General features: G+C 39.4%; 1 protein-coding gene across 3 annotated transcripts in view; it reads left to right on the top strand.

Annotated features, from left to right (window-relative positions):
* The window catches only part of GALNT11 (polypeptide N-acetylgalactosaminyltransferase 11), a 49256-nt gene that overhangs the window by 18242 nt on the left and 12340 nt on the right, over positions 1 to 18674 (top strand). For all 3 annotated transcript variants that reach the window (XM_014944878.1, XM_014944880.1, XM_014944881.1), the window contains exons 3-9: positions 2594 to 2717; positions 4354 to 4520; positions 9269 to 9394; positions 11031 to 11280; positions 14107 to 14224; positions 14826 to 14978; positions 17565 to 17783. In XM_014944878.1, the coding sequence (XP_014800364.1) occupies positions 2594 to 2717; positions 4354 to 4520; positions 9269 to 9394; positions 11031 to 11280; positions 14107 to 14224; positions 14826 to 14978; positions 17565 to 17783 (1157 nt within the window). The remainder of the gene's footprint in view (positions 1 to 2593; positions 2718 to 4353; positions 4521 to 9268; positions 9395 to 11030; positions 11281 to 14106; positions 14225 to 14825; positions 14979 to 17564; positions 17784 to 18674) is intronic.

Consider the following 18674-nt stretch of genomic DNA (forward strand, 5'->3'; position numbering starts at 1 on the left):
TATCACCTGGTAAAACAATCTATCTTTTTTTTTTTTTTTTTAAATTAATCTGAGAGCCACATAACACTGCCAAAATTAAGCCTAAACTGATACTTCGATTGCAAAGCCTTTGTTTTCCAAGGACTTTTATCTGCTGCTCGAACTGAAATCTTTCAGGCTTTTTGCATGCATTTTGGATATTGTTCTTCATGAGAATGTTTTAAAAATACTAACAGTCCCCCTTATCTATATATAGAATATCAGGAAAAAGTAGTTAGTGGTTGGGTATGGATGGATTGTAGAATGAAACGTTTGGTATGTGCTTCTTAAGCTCGTGCTTTGCATGAAGAGAATGTTTTCAGTTGACCCAGTGGCACAGTTACTGTGGTGCTGAGTATGCAAGAGTGATTGAGCTGAGTGTCTGAACTGACAAGCTGGAAACCTTACTTTGGAAGTGCTTGTGGTTCAAAGGAGGACTGACTTCCCCCTTTATACCGCCGGTGTCAAAGAGTGACACCGCCACTGTGAACAGACCTCATTCCTGCCACCGTGATGCAACTTATCCACAGTGGGAGCACTCATCCATGAGCAAGATAGCTTCAGTCACCACGAGACACACTATATGGGTGTATCCCAAGTCTTTTGCAGACATCACTACCCAGCATTTGTCCTTTGGTTCTGTACAAATGTCAAGTGTCTATCTACCCTTGAGGTGTTTGATAGTGCAGCTGTATTGTCACTGCTGTACTCAAGACTAAAAGCAACAGGGTGGGAAATGTAAATGATGGGAACGTGGATTCCAGAATTCCCTCTAGAAGGTCGTCTTGTACCTGTAAGTAGACTTTGTTGCTGAACCACTACTGGTAGTGACACAGCTGTGCTCTGAAGGCCAACCAGAACTACATGTTTGAAAGGGAAGAAACCTTCAAAACTATTTTAATGATCTTTTCTGTTCTGTTTTTTAACCTGTCTCATTTTCTCTGGGCTTGAGCTCAGCTGCCTTTTGCATAGCTCTAGAAAACTAGAGAACACAAGGTATGAAGAGAGGCTGAGAGGACTGGGTTTATCCTGCCTTAGAAGGCTAAGGGCTGAGATTTTATTGCTGTCAACAACTTAATGGGATGCTGTAAGGAAGATGGAGCCAGACTCTTTCCAGAGGTGCATGGGATTATGATAAGAAATTAAAGCGAGGAGGATGTTTCTATTAGATAAGAGGAAAAATGTTTTTGGTGTGTTTGTGGCCAAATGCTTGAACAGGGACATGAAGAGGTTGTAGAATCTCCATCCTTGGAGGCTTCCAATACTTAACTGGATGTGTTCTGACCAACCTGAGCTAGTTTGGACCTGCTCTGGGCAGGGGGTTAGACCGGATGTCCCTTCCAACCTAAATTAGTCTATGATTCTACTAAATGTATTATCCTGGATGTATGGTAGCATGTGAATGAAGAATCACTGTGTTAATTATTTTCTGGAGATTTTGAACCAGGTGGAGATGATGGCAGGGTGGGAGGAGATAAATTGCATGATCCTTGCTCACTTGTACTGAAATTTCAGTGAAATAGCCTCTGTAGCTTGATGATAGCTGCAGAGGACAGGGCATATGCATCTTATTCTGTGCAACCAGCTGAACAGAGACAATAAAATGCCATTGCTCTGTTACCTGAGTTGTTGCAGAAGTGGCTAGAGACACAGTTGGTGGCTACCACTTCCCTCCTCTCCCTCCTTTTTTTTGTGGAAGAGTGAAGCACCACTTGGTTTTGTAGCTGCCTTGGCAGTGCTAGGTTAACAGTTGGACCTGATGATCCTAAAGGTCTTTTCCAACCTAAACAATTCTATAATAATATTTTGTTTCTATTCACGCTGGTGAGTATGTGGCCCAGTGACAGAGAATCCCATGGCATTGAGTCAAGGCAGGCAGGATGGCATTGAGGATTTCAACCTTGGCCTCCACCAGTCTACTTATTTATACCAGCAACTGCTGCCTCCGATCCACCGGTCCTAGCAACAGTTGATGCTTCTGCTAAAAATAATCAATAGAGAAACAGCTAGCTCTCTTGCTGTTTTACTTGCTGTCAAAGTCCCAGGTGATATAAACAAGAAGTTTACCGTTTTTTTCGTAGCTATTTTTATGTTACTGCAGACTTGAGAAAACTGCATGAAATTGGAGCTGCTCTTGTGTGGGTTTTTCTACCATTGTAAATGTATTTTCTCTCTTAAAAAAAAATCCCGTTATGGACTCTTCATCTGTATGAATAGGTGCTGATGCATTGTGTGCCAAAGCCTATCCTCTGTTGCTTGTTTTGATGTTGGTTTTTAGGTAGTGCTAAGAATTAGAGGCCATTTAAGTGAAGGGAGTGTGTCTGGGAAGGCAATAAACACAGCCATCAGTCTTTGGAGAATGATTTCCTTTTATTGTAGCTGCAAGGGCTACTCCTAAGTGCTACCGATTTGTGAGGGGTGACATAGCTACACAAAAATACACTTTGCAAAACCAGAGGGATTTTTTGGAGTGTAATGGGTTTGGGGGGAGGTCAAAGCATACATTTTAATCCTTGATTGTTTCCAAATGATATTTTTGAGCCTGTTAACTGATCTTGGCATATTTTTTTTGCAGGAATGATTTTTAATGAAGAAGATCAGGAAGTGAGAGACTTGGGCTATCAGAAGCATGCCTTCAATATGCTTATCAGTAATCGGCTGGGATACCACAGGGAGGTGCCCGATACAAGAGATACTAAGTATGTAATAATTTTTGGAGAGAACGTGGTATAATTTCACATGGTCAAGGACTTGTTACTCATATTATACCTGATGTAGTATTTAACATTTTTGGTATTGCATTTCTGTTAGATACTCTTTCAGCCTCCTGTGTTGCTGAAGGCAGGCAGAGTTTCAGCTATTTAAACAGGAGTGCGTGAGGTCAGGATTTTTATTTTTCAGTTTCCTCTGTCTTTTTTGACTGAATATTGTTTCTGAAAATCTAATTTTTTTGCTAGCTGGAAAAGGTATGTGATAGGTAAAGCCCCACAGAAACCAGGCTCCACGAAAAAAGAAAGACTGCTGCTCCCTGAATGCGAAGGGCTTTTTTTCCTGATTCTTAATTCACTTTAAAAATGCTTAATGAAGAACCAGATTGGATATATGCTTATTCAAACTTTTGTCATGTGAACTTAATATTTGTGAGTAATAGGATTGTCAGATGGGTATTTCACATTTGTTGCAAGCCTAGAGAGGAGAAGATCGAAGAATGACTCATGGCAAAGGCCCTCTGTTTCTCAGTTGAAATTCTTGCTTGGTATCTGGATTGCACTACTCTGAATACTTTCTATTAAAAGCAGAATTTTTTCCTATAATCTGTCATGCATATGGGGGGGAAAAACACCACTGTAACAAAGCCAAAAACCCTCAGCATTGAATTGAAAAATAAATAACCCTGCATCTGTTTTTCTAGTGGTTTCTCTAGTGTGTGTAAACGTAATGAATCGTACTTGCTGTAATGTCTCTCCCAAGAGCTAAGTTCATTCCAAGTCAAGACTTTGCTTGTATAATCCTGGGTTTTCATTTGTAGTTTCTTATTTTTATTGGAGTCCCTCATGCTTGGGATCTTCAAATGACATTAATCAGTGATAGGGGCAGAAGTAGGGACAAAAATTGAAAATGAGAAGAAAAAAAGAATGGTTTGCTTTGAATGGGATTCAGTTTGCAGATTAAGATGCTTAAACTTAGATAGCTGCATGTTAGTTAGTTGTCTCTGCTTTTATTATAATTAGCAGAGATCCATTCAATGCAGTTAATGGAGCATAGAGAGCTCTTCAGTTGACAAAATGCACTTGTCAGCCTTTGGGTGAGTTGAACACTATCGAGACTCCAGTGATAACACTGACTAGACTTGTGCATCTTAATCTGCAGCACTGGTTCTCTAAAGAGGTATTTAGCACCACTGGAGGTTTTCTGGGGTATTCAACCTCATGTCCAGCAGCTGGCCCATAAAGGTGTGGGTTTTTTGTTTGCCATTCCTCTATGTGTCTGAGCTACCTGAGGGTACTAGACAGTACTCTGACAGCTGGAACAAGCCCTTAGTGTTTACTCTTGTTAGTCTTAAGGACCCATCATTCTCACTCCCTCACAATCTATCATATGCTCTCTTTTCTAACAAGTAGCAATGTTAATTATAGGTCTGTATTATGTGGAGAGTAACTTACCGTGCTGAGTCCTACTATAGATGTTATATGCCAAGGCTCTCTATGTTCAAGTTAGGGGCTCTTCCTACACATTTAATATTTGCTGAATTTTCAGTAGTAACAGCCCTATGGAAACCCCACTGAAAAGAAAGTGATTTTTATATCGGAGTATCTACTATATTTCTGTTTGCAGATGTAGAGAGAAGTCCTACCCTTCTGATCTGCCATCTGCCAGTGTTATTATCTGTTTCTACAATGAAGCACTTTCTGCCCTGCTTCGCACAGTGCACAGTGTCCTGGATCGCACTCCTGCACACCTTCTGCATGAAATTATTTTGGTGGATGACAACAGTGAATTGGGTGAGAGAACTTTTCAGTAATATTTTGTTTGGTGCTTACACTTCTTGGCCTTCTCATCTCTTCCTGTGCTTTATTGACTGGTCAAAATAAAAATGTGGAAGGCGTGGTGCAAGACCAATTTGTACTGCAACCCATTGCCAAGAAGTGCCAGCCAGTAGAGATGCGTGATGTTCTGAGAAGCCCAAGATGACATCCCTTTGGACACCAGTGCCATTTTACTGAGGGGCTTTATATCATACCGACTTTAACATACAAAAACAGGTTTCCAAACTAAAAATGAGGAGTGTGTCTTTGCAGAGGGGGTGATTAAGCAATTGTTTATAGTTTAGCTGTTTCTAACAGTACCTCGCTTGGGCTGCTCTGGAGCTCACAGCAGGTAACACTGATCTTTCTGTGAACTTTGTGGGCCAATACTAATTGTGAATGCATCAGAAAGGAATTGAACGCACAGAATCTCAGCAGTGGTCTTGTGAATAAGTTGATGTGGCACTATGGAAGCCGCGTGTTGATTTTTTTTTTTTTTTTTTTTTTTTCAGCATTTTGGAGCAGTGGATACTGGGATCCGAGCCCAGTCTGTGCTGGGAGGGCTCTGCATGGCTCTCGCACAGCCTCTTGTGGCCACCCTAAGAGTAGTTCTCCCTGGGTCCTGATGGAGCGGGCCCTGCTCCCTCTGTCTGGGAGGGGCAAACCTTGCAGAATTGCTTCACTGTTGTTGAAAGATTGATGCTTCGGCATTTCTTCTCTGGAATGATGGACAAGCCAAAGACAGATATGCAATTCAAGCGTTTTGGCACTTCAAAAGCAAAATCCTTTTGAGGAATGTGTTAGTGTAGCAGTACTTGCAAGCAGGACTGTGCAAGTTCCCCGCTTGCCTCTGTACAAGACCACAAATTTTTGCATTTTTAAAATTATTTTTAGATTATATATATTTCTTTTTTTTTTTAGAACATATAATTAGCTCCCTTGGTTTCATCGTTTGGTTTCTGGGTTAAGGTCTCACTTGCTCTGAGACTGATTAGATATGTATAATGAAGAATGAAATTCTCTTGTTATGCAGCTAGTTCGTTTCTCTGAGGTCAGATCAAGTGTTAAGATACAGTAGAGAACAATGATCAAACACTCTGTCCCTTGCTGATAAGAATGTGTAATATTTAAAAGCTTGTTTTGTTGTTTTGTGTTTTGGAAGCAATGCATACTCTTTGCTACAAAGTCTCATGTGCAATTTGTTGTTTTAAAGTTTCATAACCTTCGTATTCAGAGCTAAGTTTACTTCAAAACTCAGTTATTTGAGTATGGTAAGGCATTTGGTTGATTAATGCCTGTGTTTAGACAGTAATACCATCACTCTTCTGGTCTGTTGCTAATTTGAAGGCCAAATTAGGTTCGAAACATACAAGTAGCTACTTTTGCCTTTCTGACTTCAAATGAATGTGTTTTGAAGCTGAAGATGGAGAATATATTGTTTATATAGAGAATTACTGCTCCCAATGATGATAGCATTACTGATGTTTGCGCTGCTGCTTAATTTTAACGGATGGAATTTTACAGCTGAAGAAGACCAGAGCTGGTTTAGTGACTGAGGAAATGAACAAAGACTTCCGCTGTGCCAGGGATCTCGTGTGAGCTTGGCCAAAGTGCTTAATCTCTATGCCTCTGATTTTTTTTTTTTTTTAAATTCATCTTCTTTACATTGCATGCTTGGTGTCTTAGATGAAATTCTGCTTATTTCTTCGCCTTTAGGTATAGGAGCTCTGCTGCACATCAGTGCTGTTGTGCAAAGCTTGGGTCTTTGCATCTAGTTTTGCCTCAAAAAGCTTCTTACGCTCAGTCATGACCAGGCTCACTAGTTAAGCAGGCATTGCCATGGCTCAGTTGAGCACAATGCTATATTTTTCTTTCCCTTTGCTGCAAGACAGGATCTCTTTTTCTAGTATAACCTCCTGCTCCCTGATCTAGGCTTTCCCTGTTATGGAACAGCCTATGGGGTAAGTTGAAGGCTGTTACTGGAGGCATTCTTCTGCACAGAAGAAGAGACTGAAAAATAGAAAAGCAGTAAATTGTCCATAACTCAGTACTTTGAAATAACTCTTCTGATTTCTAGCCTAGACTTCTCTTGTTTGGAGGAGTCTTTGCAACATAGATATGGAGCAAGATGATAGCTGAAGTAATATTTGGAGACTGTCTACTGGCTAGAAGGGAGCAATTATCTTCTTGGAGCAAAATTTCTCAGGCAGGCTGTATTGAAGCAATTTTTTTGATTATGTCAGAAGAAATCAGTCTTCCAGTGGACATGAAGCTGACACAAAGCCCCGCCAACAATAAAAACCTCAAAAGGTGTCTGAGACAAAACTCCCTGTTGTGAATGGTCCATGGTGTGTTCAGTCCCAGGCAATGGCTGGGCACAGTCTCCAGTAGAGTGCTAGTTTCTCCAGGTCAAAACTGTGCTCTGAGAGCATGTTAACCGTTGGGTACTACTGATTCTTACATTCTGCTGTTCAAGCCTGTGTTGTGACCCTGGTTTAGCTAACAGTATGGATGTAATCTTAGTTTTTCTTCCTTCTGCTGTTTTCAGAAGATGCACATGCAAAATTACTGCCTATTGTATGTCCTTTCTTGCAGCCTTACCTGCCTTAAGTGCTGAGTTTGATAAAGTGACTTCTTCTGCATCTGTAAACTATCTTTCCCTTGCTCTGATATATCAGGTGAAGAATGATTCAAGCACTACTTTATTTTAGATTTGCAAATCCTTTTGTCCTGCTTATTTGGATAGCGTCCCAGAGATGACTTTATTTCATCAACTTTCTAGGAGACTTTCTTCAAAAAAATCTATCCTATTGTCTCTGACATATCACATTCAAGACCGGGGAGAGAATTCCTGTGACCGAGTTGAATCCAGTCTGCATCTCTCCAGATGATTTTCTATGTCCTAGAATATTCTCTAGCACCATTTTTGCTCTGTGGTACCTTCTTGTTCTCGGTCCATGGTGTTGCCTTGCAGTGCAAAGGCTGAGATCTTAACATTTGGAGTTGCTTCTGGGAATCTCCTTTTCAGTCTTGCACTCCCTGTAGGTTAAAACTCTGGTTTCCACATATATTCCTTTGGCATTTAATCTTGTTAACACCAACTTTAATGTTTGAACTGACATTCATCAGAATAATAATATTTATCCCAGCATATTCTCTGTTGAAAATCTGCCTGCCTCTATACCAAGGTTCTCTATGAACTCTCAGCTGGCTTTTTGCTTTTCTTCTTCATTTTATATTCCTCTTTATTTCTCCAGAAGCTTATTAACTTACATTTTTCCTTCAGTCTTCATGCATCCATATTCTTTTCAATGGTAAAACCTCACTGCCCACTTTAATGTTCGAAACCACTGTCCTTGGGGACAGTGTTGTTACTCTTACAATCGTCACTGATGTTAGTTAAGTTACAGTAGTGCTTATAGACTTCACTGAACTTTGCTCTCCTTTAAAAGCACGTTTGCCAGCAGTGTCTTTGATCCTTTTGGATTTTGGAAAAGCAGCCACCTGAGACTAAGCTGTCATTCTTTGTACCTGCTATTGTATCAGCTAAGCAGGTACAGATAATGAAAGGTGAATTCGTGCTTCTTTTTAAAGGTGTCAGTGTTTGTTTCAGCGTGTGGAACACAGTAACAGAAGTCATTAGCCTGTGTGAAAGGGCTTTCATTACTTCTGCTGCAAATGACAGTCACTGGGAGAAGAATTTGGAAAGGGAAATGCAATTTCTTTGTATGGTGCTTTTTATTTTGATTTTTTTTTTCCTTTTAGCAGCAGTAATTCCTTTTAGTATAGAGTCTAGTAGTTCCAGTTAACTTGAGTCATATTGTACTAAAGGCTTTGAAAACAGGACAAAAAGATAACAATCCAGTCTGTATTCTGGAAACCAAGGCTAAGTATAAAACCTGAAATTTTGGAAAAGCAGCCACCTGAGACTAAGCTGTCATTCTTTGTACCTGCTATTGTATCAGCTAAGCAGGTACAGATAATGAAAGGTGAATTCGTGCTTCTTTTTAAAGGTGTCAGTGTTTGTTTCAGCGTGTGGAACACAGTAACAGAAGTCATTAGCCTGTGTGAAAGGGCTTTCATTACTTCTGCTGCAAATGACAGTCACTGGGAGAAGAATTTGGAAAGGGAAATGTGATTTCTTTGTATGATGCTTTTTATTTTGACTTTTTTTTTCCTTTTAGCAGCAGTAATTCCTTTTAGTATAGAGTCTAGTAGTTCCAGTTAACTTGAGTCATATTGTACTAAAGGCTTTGAAAACAGGACAAAAAGATAACAATCCAGTCTGTATTCTGGAAACCAAGACTAAGTATAAAACCTGAGCTAGTGACAGCACAGAAAAAGATGGTTGGGAAAATATTAGGAAGGGCTTATCAGCAGGAATGAGCCCTGTGGAAGGCCTGGTCATGTGGTCCCTCACCCTTTTCAATGCTGTGTCCATGTGGGTTTCCATGTGGGTTTCCACAGCGCAGCAGGAAAAAGTGAAGCAATTAATAGGAAAATGTGATAATAAAACAACAAATAAAGGCCACGGGAACTGGAAGGCAGGTGTAGGATGTGGTGTGACTGACTCTCCTTCTGACGCTTTCGGTTTAAAGCTGTGCTATATCGGGGGAGATCTTGATCAAGTTTTTGGCCCTTTTTGAGTTTAACATCTTGGGACTTTAAACAACGCTTCCACAATTTCCATCCTGTTGTTGAACTTGTGTTTTCCTTTCTCTCAGCTGACTTGAAGAAAGACTTGGGTGAATATGTTAAAACTCAGCTTCCCAAAGCTACAAAATTGGTAAGAAATGAGAAGCGGGAAGGCTTGATTCGAGGAAGGATGATTGGAGCCTCTCATGCTACAGGTATACTTTTTTATTTCTCTTTTCCTTGCATTCTTTGACCATATGTTAATTGGGTGACTTCTCTTTCTGTAGTGCAGCTCTTTCAGATGTTGACTGTCTGACCTGTGATTGCCTTAGCCCACTCTGAGGGCTGTGCATGTCATGCCATGTTCTAAGCTTAGGACCAGGAAAGAAAGTAAAACAAAACCAGTATTTGACAAAATTTAATGAAACAATGTCGAATTTTCCGTCTTCCTCCCCTAAAAGAATGATGTCTCAGGAACATCCGTGTTTCATGTGAAAACTATTGCTCTAAAATGGAAATCTGCTTCCTCTTTAAGGCAAACTCTAATCTGGTTGCAAATTCACCAATCCAATTGTAATGTTTCTCATATAAGCTTTTCTGTTGTTGCAGTGAGTGTGGATTGGGATAGACAATATTTGGTGCTTTATGTACACTGTGCGCCTTTTACCATAATGTGGTTCCCAGTTAAATTCTTTGGCATCTGAGAGAGTCTGCACTACTTTTCTCAAATAACTTTGAATGGCAGATAAAGTCTTTTAATTGGTGTTTACTCATTAGCATTGTAATGGCATAACCCAGAGAGAAAATTGTGCTTGCACTTTCCAAGCTGTGCTAGGATTCATTTGAGTTAGTGCAATTTTAAGTCATTTTATTGATTTTTCTGAACTGCTGGAGTCTTATTTTTTTCTCCTCAGACAAATACTGTCTGTTGTTAATGAGTGACTCATTATATTTGTATGTTTCTAAGTTGTTTTCTTGAAAGCTCTTTCCCATCTCTTCCACATGATTCTAGTGTTACATAAATTTTTGTTGTGCTATAAAAATTCAGATGACTTTTTAGACAAACTGAGCCTGAAGATCTCTTGTGGCTCAAACTTTATTCTCTGACTATGGCAGATGATCCCCATGTAAACTCATGGGACTGGAGTGTTACTTGATCTAATACTGGTGGATTTGGCTATGCCCATTTAGGGCATTCACCAGTTTAAAAATGGGCATGGATCCATAGTGATTCTAGAGCTATTAAAATGGGGAGATGATCTGTGTTACTTTATATTCAGGAATCAAAATGCTGTGACCTGTGTCATGGCTGAATGCAGATTAATTCATGAGAATGGCTTGGTTAAGATCCACAGATCGTAGCTGCAACAGTAACGGGATGGATGCTGAAGTGTGATATGAAGCAAGCCCAAGGTGATTACAGTGGACAAAACCAGCTTTGTCACTGGGCTAATTCATCCAGCCCAGTATCTGTTGTCTTGGGCTATCTCTGCAGTCTGACTCGGGCGTGGGAGGTGCTCTGCATTTGGACAAATGCAACTCCTGACTCTTAGAGATCTCATCTGATGATGTTTCATTTAAAGTGCTGTCAAAGAAAAGCAAATCACAGCCCACTCGAGCAATTGATAGCTCAGTGTGAATAGCCAGGGCCTACCTTCTGCCTTTGGGACTGAACTAATCCCTGTGCATTCTCTGCCCTGATGGCATTTCAGAGTGCAGATGGTGGTTCCCCTCTGTTACATAGGGTGGTGAGGATGCTGTGAATACTCTGCTGCTGACATAATTATGTATGTGTCTGTGTGCTTCATGTTACCTTGGATCTTTGTGTTTTGTGTGCTTTGGCCTCTGCAGGGCAAGTGCTTGTGTTCCTGGACAGTCACTGTGAGGTGAATGAGATGTGGTTACAGCCTCTGCTGACCCCCATAAGAGAAGATCGCAGGACTGTGGTGTGCCCGGTGATTGACATAATTAGTGCTGACACCCTTACCTACAGCTCTTCCCCGGTGGTGCGTGGAGGGTTTAACTGGGGCCTGCACTTTAAGTGGGATCTTGTTCCTATGTCAGAACTGGAAGGACCCGAGGGAGCCACTGCTCCAATCAAGTAAGGTTCCTCCTACGTGGTGTGATCAGAAGTGTTTCTTGAACATTGTGGGTTGTCTCAGGGTGTGCAGTTTCGGAAGCAGGTTCCTAATCTATCATATATCTGACTTCTTTATTTTACTTAAAAATAGCTTTGGTTACTGTTACCTATTTCAGTTCAATTTCTCTCATTTTATCACAAATTCGATATATTTGTCATCTTAGGTCAAGAAAGCACACTTTTAGAGAATGCTTGTGCAACACAGCTTCTGCTAAAGGCAAAAGCCTTAAGGAGCTTGTGCTATTCTGTATTAAATCTGTCCAATTAATTTCCCTTTTGAGCTATGCATTGATGTTCGTTTCCAGTCTGTTGATGTGTTTGGCTTAATGATGATTTTGATAACCACCTTTATGCCAGTAATAGCCTGCATATGCCACTAATATAGGCTCTAGAATTTCTGTGATGAAGGTAGTTTCTAAGCTGATGGGTGAGAACAACAGAGCATATGGTAATTTTCTACGTCAACATCATTTTTTTGCTTTAGATTTAATTTCCATTTTTTCTCAAATAAGCAATTATTTTGTCATAAAGTTTCCTAAATGAACGCACATGGATGTGAAAACCGTCTTTAGAATATTAATTGTCTCTTTGCATGATGTGGCAAATGCCTAAAGCTGTCTGTTGGGAGCCTGTCCATGTTGTTTCTGTGGTCTGAGCCACTTGATTGTTGTTCTGGAGAAAACTAGAGAAAAGTCTTCCTAAAGCTTAGCACCAGGACTTGAAAGTTACCTTCCTTAATATTTTAACCGTTGGTGTCTGTCTCGCCTGTACAGAACTGACAATATCTGGTTCCTACTGGACACGTAACTGTAATAAAATGGTGTCAGTAGACACCTTTTTTTATTAGCAGGCACATATGGTTCAGACATAAGCATAGAAGCTGTTCCAGTGTGAATCCCTCCGTGAGAAGGGCCAGTGCTGGCAGAGCAAAGGCAAGAAGTTGATTGTGCTTTTTCTAGTTGCAGGTATCCATCTCAGTACAGAAATCGGGTTTGTGAGTTGGAAGGACTTTAATGCTTTTACAAACTGACTCCTTGCAGTGAATGTGGTACTTTTATAAGATTTGTGAAGTGAATCAGAAATTGGGCAGTCTTGTCACTCCTTTATGCTCTTTTCTTGGACTGTAAATGAAGAGCATTTCAGGCTGACGCAAGCAGCACCAGCACAAGGTTCTCTGCTCTGGTCTTTCCAGAGCTCAGTGTGTCTGTCCACATCTACCCATCACAAGATTTGGTCTAAGAAGCCAGGAAACTTCTTAAGTTACTTAATAGTTTGACTGGTTTGTTTGGAAAGTGTCACTGTGGCTGTTTCTGAGATTGGAAGGGAAAGGACAGACTGGGAAAATCTGAATGAAGAACCAGCACAGAAAGTCTTAAAAATCCTATTCTGCTAAGAACCATTCTCACAGTTATCTGGGGAATGCCTGAATGTTAGTTCTTGCTGTGTTCAACGCTGTTGTTGCATTTCTTCAACTCACTTTCAGGAAAAATGCCCGTGGAAAAGGTGGAGAACTTCATAGTTAAAGGGAGTCTAATAATCTAAAAAGGCTACATTTTCTGAGTATGAATGTGACTTTTCCCACTTAGAGGTCTCTGCCTGCTTTGAAACAGCAGCTAGACTGCTCTTTAACCTTTGAAAATGGCTTTCCATCAAATGGAAAGTCTTAGCGTTTTATGTTTTAGAGACCTTTATAATGAAGTATTTTGGTGTCGGGGATGGAAAAATTGAGAGCAAACTTTCAACCAAGGTTTTAAATTGACAGAAACTGTAGCAGGAAATTGTATGAGAACATGAAAGAAAATATAGACTTAGGCTTCGTTTCATCACAGGTTTTTATTAACAAGGATGAGAAAAGGCCTGTTCCCAGCCCATTGTATGTTCCAGCTATCATATCATATCATATTTATGTAGTGGTTTTACTCTCTTTTATGCTCTTTTAGGGCATCCACATATTATAACTCTGTAATACAGTAGCAATTCTAGAAATGCTTCAGTGGAGATCATATACAGATTTTTACAAAGTAGAGCACCATTCTAGTAACATACAGGCAAGGTGAAAAACTGGGAAACCCCAAAGAGAACATCTGTGCAACTACACAAACTGTAAATAACCAATAAACTGATCATTGCATCAGTGATGAAACAATGCTGCTCCTGCCATTTAAATTCTATCTATGAGATAGAGTAGCATTTCTTTTAGCAGCCTCCTGGCTTGTTTAATTTAAATTTGGATGTTGTTTCTTGATCTAATTTAATATGTGGAAGTAATATGTATTCTGGATTCTACTCTTTCTGCAGTCCAGTCAATCCTGGTCTGTATAATTTGGCCTGTAAGAGGGGAAAGAACGCACTACTGGGTGTAAGTGTCCATGTTTATACGGGAAACCGCTGCTGGTAAAGACAGATTTAATTAAAGGCAGCTTCTAAGTTTCACTGTAGAAAACTTGATGGACTCAATCGTGCACAAGTTTTTACTTTCTTGTTTTGTTTTTTTAGTAAAAAGACAGCCGCTTTGTTCCTCTTTCCCTGTCCTATCCCTTTCCCTCAAGTTTACTGTACAAAGGAATATGGTTTATGGGTGTTGGAATAATGAAAGATCACAAATAGCTCTGTAAGTGGTGCTTTTGAGGCTAGAGATGTGATCTGATGATTTCTAGCATCTGCAGGATTTAAATTGTATTATGTAGGTCGAAATTTAAGCTTTGGGACTAGCAGATTCAATTAAAACTACTGTGTTGGTTTTTTTTCTCCAAAAGAAAATGATCTTCTTTCAATGTTCCTTTTTAGGTCACCTACTATGGCTGGAGGCCTGTTTGCCATGGATCGTGAGTACTTTAATGAACTTGGACAGTACGACAGTGGCATGGACATCTGGGGAGGAGAAAATCTGGAAATATCTTTTCGGGTAATCTAACTTTTATGTGTATTGGAGTATGAACCTCAATTTCTGGCGGCTGCTCTGCCCTATGTACAGTTTCCTTAGCCCTGGAATAGCTATTTGCACACAGAAATTGGCAGTTTTATTCCCAGGAAGGATGCCTGCAGCACATAGTAACTGCCTTTACCATAATCTTCAAGTTAAGTTTTAATGGGAAGATTAAAGAGAATTTTGAGCTATATAGTTAAATGTTTGTGGCATTTTCTTTGTTTGCTGAGGCATTTCATAATATCTATAGAGAAGCATGAGAAAAGAATAATCATGCAAATTTCTGAAATCAGTTTATAAGAAATGTCTAATAAATTTCACCAGTCAGTTAAAAAGATGTGTGGCTCACAGCAACATTGATAATAAGTAAGCTTATTATATTTCCTTTCCTGGAGCTTTTCAGACACTTCAGCCTCCTTTTGGAGGGCCTGGAAATGTAATTTTTTCTTGGTAATTAAATTAAGAGTTATGTAGAGGAGTCAGCTTGGAAAAATAATGAGAAAATCATCATCAGGAGATTTGAATGTGTCGGTATGTCAGCATACATACGATGAGGTATATTCTGCTTTTGCATGGACAGATCTGGATGTGTGGTGGTAGACTTCTGATCATCCCCTGCTCCAGGGTGGGACACATTTTCCGTAAAAGGCGTCCCTATGGCTCACCAGGGGGACAGGACACTATGGCTCATAACTCGCTGAGGCTGGCACATGTGTGGATGGATGAATATAAGGTAAGAGACAACTCTAGGTCATGAAATAAGGTTAACTGGCTTTTTTTTGTCACAGTACTGTATCACAGTGGGGTCTGTTAGCACCTCCAATGAGGTCTTCCTTCTATAATCTGATTTGCTAATGTTAATTTTGATATGAATTCCTAAATTCTGTAGGATTGTCATTTGGCTTTTGAGTGCTCAGTTCTCCTCCCTGTTACTTCTACTGCCTGCAGGAGATTCATTTTTGTGCCTTATTAATAAAGGAAGAGATGATGAACGAGCTTCTGTAAGCTCTGTGTTGCCTTGTGGCCGAATCAGTATTATGTGGCAGCCATATACTGCTATATGCCTTGAGGTAGTTTCCATGTTGTTGAGACATGAATTTTGTTGGTTGTCCATTTGGTTTCTGTTTTAATTAGCAGTCTGATTCTTAGTCTGTCTTGCCCTGGAAGATCAATCAGGATTGACTTCTGGATTCAGGGCAAGCGTATGTCTTCCTTGTCTTCAGATCTTGGTACTGATGCTTTTGAATGTAGATCAAGTTTTTGTGAAGCCCTGATCTCTGTGATAATTGAGGACATTTTGCCTTGTGAGACAAGAGGATTTTCTGTGTGGCCAGCTCCTGGCATACCTAACATTTCTATACAAGATGTATTTTATTAACTTTATATTCTTTAGAGGTTTATGTTTCAAACCCCATCCTTTATCTTGATATTCAGCCAGTTTGAGGAACCTACTAGGGGTCATTAATTTTTATCTCCATCTCCATAATGCGTTGGTAGATTTGATCTATCACTTTCCCCTTTATTGGTATCTGGGCACAGTTGTTTTGTGATTAATGATGGCTTTCCCTGAAGCTTGGAATTGATTCTTTGTTATAATTTCCAGCTAAAACTGTTTTGTCCAACAAGGACTTAAACTGCTGATTCTAGCAGTCTCTTATCACAGATTTGAGTCCTGAACGTTTCCAGCTGTTTCTAATCTAATTCTCTGATAGTTGCCAGAGACTGTCATTATGACAGATTTATGTATGGAAGGCAAGACTGGAAATATTTTTTGGTTTTATATGTGTAATGCAAATATTTAGGGTGAGAATAATTTACTGGGTGATTGTATGATGAATAGTACAAAGATAAGACTTAAAGGACTTGTTTTACACCAAAAAGCAATTCTCAATATTTAATAAATAAAATTTTACTGTTTCCCTTCCATTATATAATTTTTATAACTATCAAAAGCAAAATGTAAAAGTAAGTTCTTGTATACAATGGAAATAAATAATGCAGAATAAGTAAGATACTGAAATTTAAATTTTAACCAGCAATAAAAAAGTAGCAGAGTTACTTCTTTTGAAGCAGACCAGTTTTTGATGGTGATGTCCAGTCTGTCTCCAGACTTCCTCAGAGTTGTCCAACAGCCCAATGTACTTAATGCTTCCCCCTCCTCTGCCATTAAAATAACAGTGACACGTCAAGCGCATCCAGATGCTCAAAGATCTTGGTAAGGACAGATGTGTAATTTGTCTTGAGATGACACTGTCTGTCATCTCAATATCAGAGATAGTAGTAGGTAATTGAAGACTGTCAGAACCACATTATGATAAGTGAATTCCAGATGTCTACTAGAGATTAATCCAACAAAGTACCACAGCTCAGTGCCCTGAAAGTTGTTTTCTAAGTAGTATCTAGCAAATGAGTTAATGTGCAAATACAATGCCTCTTCTATGAGCTCTGCAAATCTAGCTGAAATGAATGATTTCACAAGGGGATTTTTTCTTCTAGTTTTGGTAATAATATTCATGCCACCTTGTACATTCATGAATTCCTGTTTGTCCCCATTGTCTCTGCATTAGAGTTGAACAGCACATAAGATTGAGCTGGAATCTTAGTCCGTCCTTGCTTAACCAGGTACAATTCTGAGTATAATCATCAATTAGAACATAAAAAAAATAACGTTGTGGGAGCTTTTCTGGAGATGATGGAGATGGAAAAAAAATAAATGGGAAGAACTGGGCTTCACAGAGAGCCCAAGTGACAGTTCTGATTCTTCATGTGATTAAATGTCCCATGGAACTTCACAAGATAGTTCCGTTTATAGGTCCATTCTCATATAGATATTTTTTTTTTTTGCCCTGGTAACTTGTAAAGTTGGAAGGCTGGAAACTGTGGAAGATAAAATATACTTCAACCCTACAACAATGAAAATGATCAATTGGACAATCAAACTAATGTAAAGAATCATTTGCCAGATGAGGATGAAGACCATATACATATCTGTTTCTGACTTACTGACTGTAGGAAGCTTTTATTGCCAACAGAGTGTAGTGCTGATTTGTTTCCTCCTCAAGGCATTGAAAAAAGGTCAACAGATTCATGCCTGAAAGGTGTCTTCATCAAAAAAAGCAGTATAGAAAGATTTGCTCAGAGTTAGGCAAGATAAATCCCACCTCCTGTGGCAATCTAAACACTGGAATTTCCTAATGCCAGTTTCAAACTTAATGGTTGAAAGCACTAGCAAAATGAAATGAAACTTTGGGAAAAAGTTGGAAATTAATGATCTGAAATTCCTTTCCTTTTGTCCCCAACCTGTTTCTCTTAAATACAGGAGCAGTATTTTGCTTTGAGACCTGAACTAAGGATGAGGAACTATGGAAATATTACCGACCGTATAGAATTGAGAAAAAGATTGAACTGCAAGTCATTTAAGTGGTATTTGGATAATATCTATCCTGAGATGCAAATATCTGGGCCCAATGCCAAAGCTCCACAGCCAGTTTTTATTAATAGAGCACAGAAACGACCGAAAATAATCCAGCGTGGAAGGGTAAGATAAAATTTCTTAAAAATACAGAAATCTGATTTTTTTTAAAAAAAATTTGTTATTCTTTCTGAAAGATTTGCTCTAATACAAGAAAAATAATCTGTTTCCGTAGAGCATAGAGTTTTAGGTTTGCAACAAGCTGTCTTAAACAGAATTTGACTTTTTAGATAAAGGCAAATCAGTTTCACTGTGGTCTATATTTCCGGTCATCTTCAGACTAGGTACTGTTCAATGAGGTTTCTTGCCTCAAAGCTCTGAGTTGATGTCTTTAGAATGTGCTTTCACGGCTGTTGGTTCTGAAGATGGATTTGGATAGAGAGAAATTTGGCCTCAGATTTCATGCTCTGTTGGTTTATGATAAGAGTACGATGTAATTAGTTCCCAAACTCATTGCTTTTACTGGATAATTTTCTGCAAAGATGAACATTTGCATCAGAGACTGATGATGGCTTTTCGAGTCTTGACTGTTAGATAATGAACAAAAAATGAGTTTTGCTCATTTTTTCATCGAAGTAGAAGTGAAGAGATAAATTTTTACATGTATTCATGAAGGAAGTCTGAGTAAATTCCTTCCTTAGCTCTGACGCTTATGTTTATGGGTTTGTGCACAGGCAAAGCCAGCTACAGTTGGATCTGCTCTCTCCAGTGCCGAATTTATCTGATGAGCTTTTTAGGCTTCCCAAAAATATTGCATAACTTCAAACCCAAGACAACTTTCTTGAGGTCTTCTCTGTGTAAGAGAAGACCTTTGAATAAGCCATTTGATGTGCACATAGATTATGGTTGGCAGATTCCCTTCTAGCTCAATAATTGGAAGCATTAAGAAGTACCGTAGACCTCTCCACAAGGTAACACAGGCTGCAGTGGCTGTTGACAGTTGCGGTTCTGGAGGAC

Source organism: Calidris pugnax, unplaced genomic scaffold (genome assembly GCF_001431845.1).
Source record: "Calidris pugnax isolate Ruff unplaced genomic scaffold, ASM143184v1 scaffold54, whole genome shotgun sequence".
In the NCBI taxonomy this organism is placed as follows: domain Eukaryota; kingdom Metazoa; phylum Chordata; class Aves; order Charadriiformes; family Scolopacidae; genus Calidris; species Calidris pugnax.